Genomic DNA, 10528 nt, shown 5'->3' on the forward strand with positions numbered 1-10528 from the left:
GCAGCGCGGAGCAGGAAGGCGGCAGGCAGGAAGGGAGGGCGGCCGGCGGCTGGCGGGCGAGCGATGCGCGGGCAGGCAGGCAGGGTGGCTGGCTGGGCCCCCAGGGCTGGCAGGAGGGAGGGAGGGAGGACAGGGGCCCACCTCTATGTCAGAGACAGCGGTGCGCAGCTTGCAGCACCAGTTGACCAGGCGGTTGTCCCTGCAGGCGGGCACGATGGACGCAGAGAGAGCGCAGTCGAGGGGGCAGGGAGGCGGCTGGTCACTCTCAGAGGCCTCTTCCGCTGGCCGTCCCAGAAGGCGCGGGCCTTGAGAACTCATGGCTCACAGGGATTCACGAATTCAGGCAGGCACGGAGAGCGGCAGGCGAATCAGAGCGCCGGCATATCGCCGCCTGCTTGCCTGTAGATGAGCCCCTCGCCGTGCAGCCGCACAAACGCCTCCTTCACGGCGGCGCTCAGGTTCTCATCCATTGTGAAGGTCTGCAGGGCGAGGCAGGCCAGGGAGGCGGGGAGGCAGGGAAGCAGGCAAGCGCAGAAGATCGGGCAGGGCGTGGGTCGAGCCCGTGGCAGCCTCCTGCCGGAACCTAACCACGCTTGCAGCCAGCCGCGGCCAGCCGACTAGCAGGCAGGTGGCTGGCACGCTCCCCACGCTGTACATGCTGTGCTGCGCTATGCTGTGCTGTGCAATGCTGTGCATGCTGTGCCGTGCCGCGACACCGGCCCCTCCCCTGCCTGCCGCCCCACCGCAGGCCCACCTTACGGTCCCAGTCCACAGAGGAGCCCATGCGGCGCAGCTGGCTGCAGATGCGGTCGCCATACTCACCCACCCACTCCCACACCTCTGCCAGGAACCCCTCGCGGCCTGCAGGGCACAGGCGGGATGGATGCGCGGCAAGGTTAGCTGGCGCGGGTGAGCAAGCGGGAGGGCGAGGCCGTTGCCGGGGCAAGAGGTGGCGTCCGGCAGGCGCGAGGCGGGCAGCGGGGGTGTCAGGCAGCCGCGAAAGCTGCCAGGGCTGGGGAAGGGCGCGAGGCGGGGCGACAGGCCAGCAGGGCTGCTGGCGCCTAGCACAGCCGACAGACCAACAGGGCCGCGTGCCACCCACCGATGTCGTGCCGCGTCTTGCCCTGCTCCCTCGCAATCTTCTTCTCCACCACCGTCTGCGTGGCGATGCCGGCGTGGTCGGTACCGGGCACCCACAGCGTGTTGTAGCCACTCATGCGCCGCCAGCGCACCACCGTGTCCTGCAGCGCGTGTACGCAGGTGTGTGTGTGGGGGGGGTTGTGGTGGTGGTTGTGGTTGTGGTTGTGGTGGTGGTTGTGGTGGTTGTGGTGGTGGCTGTGTTTGGATGGAGGCAGGGCAGAGACACCACTGCAGCTCGGGCCGTCTCACGCCGAGGCCTCCCTGCCCCCAACCCTGCCAGTCCTGCGGCCTGCCAGACACTTGCTGCTCCCTGCTCCCTGCCCTGCCCAGGCCCCCAGGCACAGCACAGCGCAGCGCAGCGCGGCCCCACCTCAATGGCGTTTGTGAGGGCGTGGCCGATGTGCAGCGAGCCCGTCACGTTGGGCGGCGGGATGACAATCACGAAAGGAGGCTTGTCTGCGGCAGCAGGCGGCCGCCAGTCAGCACCGCGGCAAGCGCACGGCGCTCGGCTTGCTGCACCCCTGCCCTGCCCCGAGGCGCACGGCATGACCACTGCGCGGGGCTGCGGCCTGGCCGCATCGTGCAGCGTGCCACCTGGCGCCCTGCCAGGCTGGCGCCAGGCTGGCGCCAGCTGGAAGGCCGGCAAGGGAGGCGGCAGCGCACCCGAGTTTAGGTCTGGTTTGAAGAAGCCGCGCTGCTGCCACCACTCGTACCACGCAGTCTCTACAGCCTTGGGCACATACCCTTTAGGCATCTCTGCAGGCAGCACCTTCTTCTCCCCGGCAGGCGTGGCACGTGCGGCCTCCAGCCACGCCTGCGCCTCCGCCGCCTCGGCCGCCTGCGGCACACGCAGCCCATGCTGGAATGCTGAGGGGGGCTCACCAGCGCCGGCAACCGCATGTGCTGCCCCCCTGCCGGCGTCCGGCAGGCACGCAGGCAGGCAGGCAGGCACCCTTCCACGCATCCTGCGGGCGCTGCCCTTCCTCCCGGCGCGCAAGCCCCTTCCCCCGCCTCCCACCTTCTTGGCCTCAGCCTCCGCCTTCTTGCCCGCCTTCTTGCCGCCGTCGTCCTTGGGGGCGCCGGCGTCGGAGGCGGCGGCGGCCTTGGCGGCCTCCTTGGCCGCCGCCTTGGCCTTCTTCGCCTCCTTCTCGGCAAGCTTGGCGGCCTTGCGGGCGGCCCTCTCCGGATCCATCTCCTCCAGGTTGGCGGCAGAGGCCTGTGTGCTGGGAGCCGACTCGCTGGCGCCATCCTCGCCGCCGCCGCCGCCGCCGCCGCCCTTTTTCTTCTTCTTCTTCTTCTTGCCGCCCTCGGCCACGCCGGCCGCCGCCGCCGCCGCCTCCGCCCAGCCCGTCGGCTGCTGGCACAGGCTCACGGCGCCTGTGCGGCACGGGGGCAGGCAGAGAAGGCGCAGCATGGGTGGGGCATGCTGGGCAGCGAGCGAGTGCGGCAGCGGGAGGCAGCGGTGCAGCCCCGGGCAAGGTAGAAAGTGAACGATGTGGCCTCCGCGTATAACCCAGCGCCGACAGTTCCAGGCGCGGGGCTTCAAAGAAGGCGAGAGTGTGCTGTGGCACCGAGCTGTGTCCGCCCCGCTTGTGGCAGGCATTGGGCAAGCGGCAGCGGGAGTAAAGCGACGGTGCGTGGGAGGTGGCAGTGACCAGCAATCGCAGCAGACGCGAGCAGCAGTGGCAGTAGCTCAGCCGCGGCAGCAGCCGAGACTGGGAAGAAGGCCAGCTGCAGCGCAGCGGCGGCGCGCGCGCAGCTTGTGTGTGCAGCAGCCGAGCAGGCATGGCACCCACCCAGCACGGCGGCAAACTGGGGCTCTGCTGCGCAGGCCTGCAGCCAGCGCGTGACGCTGCCAAACTGCTGCTGCGCGTCCAGGCCAAGCACATCCTGGTACAGCGGCAGCAGGCTGCTGAGCACTGCCACGTCGGCCAGCGTGGTGGCGGCGCCTGCCAGGCGGCTGCTGCCAGCCAGAGCCGTCTCCAGCTGCACAAGCACCGCCTCCAGCTGCGCCCTAGCGGCGGCGCGCTGCTCGGCGGTGGCGGCGGCGCTGCCCGGCTGGCACCACGCCGCTGCGGCCCGCTCGATGCCGAGCGCCGTCGCCAGCCATGCGTCGATCGCGGCGGCGGCGGCGGCGGGGTAGAGGTCGGCAGCGCCGCCGGCAGAGGCCACTGCAGGCAGCACAAGGACAGGAGCGGGGTGCGGCGAGCGGCTGAGAGACGCTGTGCATGGGTCTCGCATGCATGCGTGCATGCATGCAGTATGTTGCCGCTGAGTTCCTCTTGTCTGTTGGCATGCCCAGTGAGCCAGGGGGGAGGCAGTGGGCAGCACTGGCATCGAGTCCCAGACTTGCCGCCAGTCGCTGGCGGCGCACCGTAGCGGGCAATTGCATCGCTCTGCTGGATTTGTTCTCCGTCTGCGGTGGTCAGCACGGGCTCCTGCGGGCAATGAGGGTCCAAAACAGGGTGTGAGCGACCTGGAGCGGCAGTGGCAGGCAGGCCGCATGCGGGTTGGGGCGTCTCGCACCTTGAGGTCAGCATCGGGAGGCTGCACAGTGAGCTTCAGCTGGTGCCCGAATTGGGCAGCGATCAAGGCGACGTTGGCGCCCGGGTGGCCAGGAGGTGTGCATATTGCCGCCATCGCGCGGCTGCCTCACGGGCCCAGCGCCTGGAGTTCGAGCAGGGGTGATGCACTAACAATGTCGGGATGATGCGCGGGGCCAGGGAGCGACAGTGGCCTGGCATGTGCACCCGGGTCGGCCGAGCTGGCAGGCCCCCTGGATGGCGCCCACATGCATTCACGACTGGCATTGTGCCAGCCAATTCTTTGCTCAGGCGGTGCTGCAGCGTGTTGTGGCCGGGCCGCGAGCAAGCACAGCACCATGCAGGGCCTGCAGCTCAAGCCCACGGTGGGCGCCTTCAGCAGCTCCAAGAGCAGCTTCCGCGGCGTGACGGCAGCCTTCCAGCGGCTCAGCATCGCGCAGCAGCCCGCAGCCCGCCAGCAGCTAGTCGTGGAGGGTGAGGCACAGCCGCTTGCAGGGCTGCCTGGCCGCCTGGCAGGGGCCGCAGTCGGGTACATTGGCCACCACGCGGCCAGCGACGCGCAATGCGTGGCTGGCGGGACCTGTGGGCCGGCGCCATGTGGGCGGGGGCTACAGGCGCTCTACTGCTGCAGCGCCCGCAGCCAGGCCCCTCTCCTTTCTGGGCTGGGCTTGGGGGCATCGGCCTGCCGCATGCTGCCGTGCTTTGCACCTCACTGCCGCCGACACCTCACCTGCCCGCCGCCGCCGTCGCCCCGTGCTCCTCTCCCTGCAGCCAGCCGCGTGTGCGACCTCACCGGCAAGCGCGCCAACAACGGCTACGTGGTGACCTTCTCGCACAAGCGCAACAAGAAGCTGCAGCAGGTCAACCTGCAGTACAAGAAGGTGTACTGGCCAGAGGGGCAGAGGTGCGCCGCTCCTGCCGAACCAACGGTGCTACTGGCTTATGCTGCGGGCCACGCTGCCGCTGCCGGTGGTGGGGCAGGCTGGCGGGGCAGCACATGGATCTGGGGCCAGCCCGGTGCATTCCAGCGGCAGGCTGAGCAGCAGAGCGGGAGCGACGACGGCCTTGGCGCTGCCCGTCGAGGCTGCGGCGCACCGGGGCTGGCAGTTGGGCCAGCCCCGGCTGCGACTGCGGGGCGGCAGGCCAGCCGTGCCGGCCAGCCAGGCAGCGCTGCAGAGCCCAAACAGCACGGCACTCATTTTGGAGCCACAGGGCTGTGCTGTGCACACTGGTTGCCCCCACCGCCAGGATGCGTTCCTCTTGCGCCTCTGCCCAGGCCTCACCCTGCCCCGCCCCTGCCCCTGTGTGCCCTCGCTGTCCTGCCCCGCAGGTGGGTGAAGCTGCGCATCTCCACCAAGGCCATCAAGAGCATTGAGAAGAAGGGGCTGCAGACGATGGCGGATGAGGCGGGCATCGACCTGTGGAAGCTGCCGTTTGAGGACGCGCGCCCCGCGCGCAAGGAGTGGCTGGCCGCCAACGAGCACAACCCGCCCATGGCCAAGAAGCCGCGTGCCATGAAGAACGCCGACAAGTTGGCGGCCAGCAAGAAAACGCCGCTGGTGGCCCGCTACGTGCACGGCAAGATTGCGTACGTGCGGTCCGAGCAGTGAGGCGCCTCGATTGCCGGCATGCTGCCTCGCGCCGGGCTTGCTCTTGTTATTTCGCCTTCCCTAGCACTATCTTCGTTCCCGCTACTCTGCATCAGCAGCAGCAGCTGCTGCCGCCCCGATTTGCTTGCTGACACCGGCGATGGCTGCGAACGAGACATAGCTCCGCCGCAGCGGCACCACAGACAGAGTTTGTAAGCCTCTTCTGACAGCCGTGATGCAATTAAGGGAGGTGGAGAGGTGGCGATGAGGGTGCAGGAGCGGCGGCAGGAGCGGGGTGCGGGATGTGGAGGGGCAGCTGCTAGGGTCCTTTGCGGTGCGCATGGCAGCGCGGGATGGAGGAAAGCCGGTGATGCTGATCGGCCCGCACGCCGATCGCGTTGCGCAATTGTCACCGTTCGTCCCTTGCAATTCTTGCGAAGCACTTCTTCGGGCTGGACATTGTTTGCAAACTCTCCTGCTCCGATCCCTGCGCGCGCGGAGCCTTGGTCCCCACCGCCCGCGACGATGGCAGATAGATACGTCACAGTGGCAAAGCGGGAGGAGGGGGAGACCTACTCGCCTCGTGAGTTGGGGTGGCCTCTGCTCTCTTCGCATTCCCGTCTCCTAGGGCGCCCGCAGCGCTGCTCTTGTGTGCTGGCTGCGTCGCAATTGTCGCTGGGGCGAGGGAACGGGGCGCTGCGTGCCGCGGCGTCGGCCCCGCCCGCTCTTGCAACCCGCTGGCTCACCGCACCCTGCCTGCACTGCCTTCAGGTGGCTATATCCCCCGGCCCGGGCATGAAACCAATAAGACCATCTACGTGGGACAGCTGCGCTACGGTGAGCAGTCGCTGTTGCCCGCTTGACCAGTCAGCAGCACACCGGCGCCAGCTGCCAGGCCTATCCACCGCTGTGCCTCGCGTGGTGAGCACCCCTTGAGCTTCTCCGCTGCCCCTGGCCACAATTCGCCGCAGACACCGACGAGAGGACAGTGCGGAAGTGGTTTGAGGCATATGGCACGGTGGTGACCGTCAAGGTGAGGGCGTGGGCCAGGGCAGGCACGTGTTGCCAGCACCCACATGCATCCTCCCCCGCGCGGCGCCCGCCGTGTTCCTCCATAGCTGCCGCGCCACACCGCTGCTCACCTGCGGCCGCTTCCCTCCCTCCCTCCATTCTTTTTTCTTTCTTTCCTCCCGAGAGCAGCTCATCTACGACAAGGAGACAGGGCGGTCCAAGGGCTTTGGGTTTGTGTCGTTTGAGGACGACCGCGACGCGCGCGACGCGCTCAACGACGCCGGCGGCCGCGACCTGGACGGAGCCGCCATCAAGGTCAACATAGCCCACGGCCCCGCCACTTTTCCACCCTTTGCCGGCCGCGGGCGCGGCAGGTGACTGCGCCACCCAGCTGCCGCTGCTGGCTGGGCGTGAGGGATGGGGAGGTTTGGGGCATGTTGCGTTGTCGGGCACTGGGTGCCAGGGGTGTGGAGGGCCAGGGTGCGCTGCGCTGCGCTGCGGCACACAGCAGGCAGCTGGTAAGGAGGCCAGCGGCGCGTGCGTGGCCTGCGGTATGGTGCCTGCGGCGCAGCAGTGGCGGCGGCGGGCGTGCCGCTTGCACTGACTGCCCACCCTCCTTGCAGGTGTGTTGCTAGTTGCTGTTGGGTGCGACGCACCTCCTGCGTCCATATCTATTCATACACTTCTAGAATTTGGTTCAGACAGGGCCCTGCGCCATTCCTGCCCCAGCCGCTGCGTCCTGCGCACGGGACTCAGCCACCAGGCTAAGCAGGCTAACTCCACTATTGAATTCAATTGTGTGGCACGACACCATTCCTGGGATACCATTGGTGTTCCGCGGTCTGGGATACTATTTTGGGGGATCCCCTGCATTGACAACAGGCGCCTGGATGAATTTTGCTTGCATTGGCAGCTGTGCTTGCCGGCAGCACATACCTGATGCGTCTTGAGGCCTGGGGGACTGCTTGCGCTGCTGCTATGCTATATGGCTACATTGGCAAAGAAAGAGCAACGGTTCTGCTTCCATTGGCAACAGCGACGATACTTTCAGCCTGCCATCTTTACTGCATTACCAAATTATTGCTCCACTCAATTTTACTGCCCCAGCTTTCTAAGGCGCCGGCTTTCCTCCCATTCTATTGAACGACTTCTATTGCTACAAGGCGCCGCCGCCCCCACACCTTCTTGCCTGACATCGTCGGCGGCACGCGTCCCGCGGCGGCCTCTGTGGCGTGCAGGGGCGGCGGCTTTTACGGCGGCCGCGGGGGCGGTGGCTTCGAGCCGCGAGGGCGCGGCTTTGACCGGCGCGTGACTTACGACCGCTATTCCCCGGGGCGCTACTCTCCACGCAGCCGCTCGCGGAGCAGGAGCCCCAGCAGGTGTGTGGAGTGCAGCGCGGCGGCAGCGGAGCATGCTGCGCTTGGCAGCCGCTGAGCTGCCGCTGCCCCCCATGCCGCCGTGTGCCTTGCCGCGCGTGTTCCCCTGGGCTGCCTGCCACCTTCCCCCTGACCTCCAGCTGCACCTTCAGGACCAGAACCCTGGGCTTTATACATGAAAATGAAAAAAGATTGAACAACTAACTCATCCTGCTGCAGGAAGCACGACAGGGAGGAGCGGTACGACGACGACGTCCCCGCCGACAAGCGCCGCCGCCACGGCTCGCCCTCCAGGTGGGCCTGGCAGGCGCCTCCCCACATCTCCAGGCCTCGGCTGCTGCTTGCTGGGCTGCCCACGCTCGCGCAGGGGGAGCACCGGCAGCTTGTTCTGGCTGCTGGTGGCGGGCCGCGGCTTGCCAGCTTCTGACCGCCGCCGCCGCGAGGCTGGCTGCCGCCCGCAGGTCTCGCAGCCGCACCAGCGGGCGCAGTCGCAGCCGCAGCCCGAGCCACAGCAGGAGCCGCAGCAGGAGCCGCAGCGTGTCGCCCAGCCGCGGCGCCGCGGCTGACGAGCGCTCGCCGCCGCGCACCGACCCCGCCGCGGCGCCGCCGCCGTCGGCCGAGCCGGCCAGCTCTGTGCCGGCCTCGGCCCCCACCCACCCGCCCTCTGCGCCTGGATCGGAGAAGACTCCGCCGGGGCTGGGCGTGCCGCCTGCGGCGCGGGCCACCATGCCCGGCGCCAAGCCGCCTCCCTCTGCCGAGGCGGTGAAGAAGGAGCTGCTGCGCCTGCGCAAGCAGGAGCAGGAGCTGGGCAGCCGCGTGCGCAGCCTGGAGGGTGAGGCCTTCTGTTGGCGCTGCCTGCTGCCTGCTGCCTGCTGTCTGTTGGTGCCGCCGCTGGCGCCGCCGCTGGCCCTGGCTGGCTGGCTGGCTGGCCCGTCCTCTGCAGCTGCCGCATGCCTCCCATGCGCTCCCTCGCCTTCTCGAGTCTGCCTCTGCTCCGCCGCTGCACCCCCGACCCGCCTTCCCCTGCCCCTCGGCTCGCTCGCTGCCGCCGCTGCCCCTTTATTTCTCCAACAGAGCGGCTGGCGAAGAAGGAGAGCCAGCTGGCGGGGAGGGAGCGCGACCTGGGCGACGCGCGCCACCAGCTGGCCGGGCAGCAGCAGCAGCTGCAGCAGTACAAGCACTGGGTGGCGGGTGAGCGGCCTGCCGCTGCTCGGCTCTGCTTCAGCCCTCCCGCGCCTGGGCGTCTTGCCACCTGTTTCCCACCTGCCCTGCCTGGCCAGCTGTCGCCACAGCTCCGCTTCCCGCCACGCCTGCCAACCCGCTAACCCTCCTGCCCGCCTGCACCTGTCCCGTGGGTGCAGCCCTGCTGGAGGGCGCAGACAAGCTGGCGAGCAGCCGCGCGGCGGTGGCGGCGGCGGAGGCCGAGGCCAAGCGGCAGGAGGAGGGTCTGGCGGCGCTGCGCCGCGACATCTCGGCAGAGGCCGAGCGCCTGGGGTGAGGCGCCGCCCCGGCCCCCCGCTCGCGTTCCTTTTGCTTCGTGTGCTTCGCCCGCCCCAGTGCTGTGTGCTGCTCCGCGGCCCTGCCCGCCAGGGCAGCGGCCGGCCTGCGGCGGCAGCCGCTGCTGCTGTTCTCCGTGTTTCGCTGCAACCCTGCTTCCCCCATGCCGCCAATCCGCCATCTCCGAGCATCGAGCGTTGCGCCGACCGGCCTCCCCCGCTGGCCTGCCCTGCCGCAGCGCGGAGCTCACCAACGGCGGCGAGTATGGCCAGGCCGAGGACGACGCTGCCTGGGAGCAGCTGGCCGCAGACATTCAGGAGTCGGAGCGCGCGGCGGCGGCGGCGGACGAGGCGCCCGCGGCGCACCCGCCGCAGCCGCCCGCGGGGCAGGCCTCCGACATGGCCCTGCAGGCCGTGATGCAGGAGGCGGCCATGGAAGGTAGGCCTGGCGCCTGGCGCCTGCCCTGCCGGGCACAGCCGCCTCCCGTTGCGATGCACGAGCCGCCAGAGCAGCTGTTGCTGCATGGGCGCTGCACATGGCGCTGCCCCCGCAGCAGCTGAGCTGGCACCGCCGCCGCCGCCGCCTCGTGCTTCCAGGCATCGACGATGCATGACCGCCCCGCGGCTGCGCCCTGGCTGACACGCCCGCCTGCCTGCGGCCCCGGCCTTGCCCCCCCATGCCCGGCCCCGCTCCCACCACCCACAGAGGATGAGCCCGCGGGTGGTGGCTGGACCGCTGCGGGTGGCGGGGCCCACGACGCGGCCGGCGCCGGCGGCCGTTTCTCGGGCCTCAAGTTTGCGGTGCCGCCGGTTTAGAGCCCAAGGCGGCGCCAGCTGGCGCCAGCTGGATGCGCGCAGAGAGACGCGATTCGGGGTTGCTCGGCCGGGGCAATGATTGCGCTGCCTCCTGCCGCAGCTGTACTTTTCGTGCTTTCTTTTAAGAACTATTGGACGTTTTGCGAGCTTGTAACTCTATCGAGCGAAGCGAGTCGCTATATGTGCCGCATGCGTCGGCGGGAGGCAGCTCTCCAGTGGCATTCCCTGTCGGTGCCATCCTTGCCGCAACGCTCTCACCGCCACCCGAGGTCGCACGCAGATCTTTTCGTAGGTAGATAACTCCCTGGAGGTTTGGAGAAGGAGAGGGGAAGGCGCATCATGAGACCACAGCATGCGCTGCGCTGAGCCTGCTGTGCCAAACGCGGCGAGCTCCGCCTCATTGCCCCAACGCCTGGATAGGGGCTCTCATTCCGTCCCTCCTTGCGGCTTTATCGCACCGCCAGGCCCTCCCTTCGCCTCCTTGCCTCCGCCCCCAGCAGCAGCAGCACCACCACCATGCAGCTCCTCAAGTCCCTTCTCGCTGTCCCCAGCAAGCC

At 68.9% G+C, this 10528-nt stretch overlaps 3 protein-coding genes across 3 annotated transcripts in view; 2 read left to right on the forward strand and 1 right to left on the reverse strand.

Moving 5' to 3' along the window:
• The window catches only part of CHLNCDRAFT_141931 (hypothetical protein), a gene marked incomplete at both ends in the record, with an annotated part of 9640 nt that extends 5860 nt beyond the window's left edge, over positions 1–3780 (reverse strand). Inside the window, 10 exons of the mRNA XM_005850190.1 lie at positions 142–199; positions 436–479; positions 755–861; positions 1103–1241; positions 1511–1596; positions 1804–1978; positions 2159–2517; positions 2937–3311; positions 3515–3578; positions 3667–3780. Of these exons, the coding sequence (XP_005850252.1) occupies positions 142–199; positions 436–479; positions 755–861; positions 1103–1241; positions 1511–1596; positions 1804–1978; positions 2159–2517; positions 2937–3311; positions 3515–3578; positions 3667–3780 (1521 nt within the window). The remainder of the gene's footprint in view (positions 1–141; positions 200–435; positions 480–754; positions 862–1102; positions 1242–1510; positions 1597–1803; positions 1979–2158; positions 2518–2936; positions 3312–3514; positions 3579–3666) is intronic.
• A 676-nt stretch (positions 3781–4456) lies between these two features.
• CHLNCDRAFT_15707 (hypothetical protein) lies at positions 4457–5113 on the forward strand (the record flags this gene model as incomplete). Its single annotated transcript, XM_005849936.1, has 2 exons — positions 4457–4587; positions 5014–5113. Coding segments are annotated over 2 exons (231 nt in total), but the record flags the coding sequence as incomplete, so codon positions are not given.
• Positions 5114–5797: 684 nt separating this feature from the next.
• On the forward strand, positions 5798–9971 carry CHLNCDRAFT_141933 (hypothetical protein; the record flags this gene model as incomplete). The annotated part of the gene is made up of 11 exons (XM_005849937.1): positions 5798–5855; positions 6044–6109; positions 6244–6305; positions 6473–6657; positions 7522–7662; positions 7879–7953; positions 8121–8491; positions 8734–8850; positions 9021–9153; positions 9395–9594; positions 9862–9971. The coding sequence occupies 11 exons, from the start codon at positions 5798–5800 to the stop codon at positions 9969–9971; spliced, it is 1518 nt and encodes a 505-aa protein (XP_005849999.1).
• Between the last annotated feature and the right edge of the window lie 557 nt (positions 9972–10528).

The sequence above is a fragment of the Chlorella variabilis genome, assembly GCF_000147415.1.
Source record: "Chlorella variabilis unplaced genomic scaffold CHLNCscaffold_4, whole genome shotgun sequence".
Classification (NCBI taxonomy): domain Eukaryota; kingdom Viridiplantae; phylum Chlorophyta; class Trebouxiophyceae; order Chlorellales; family Chlorellaceae; genus Chlorella; species Chlorella variabilis.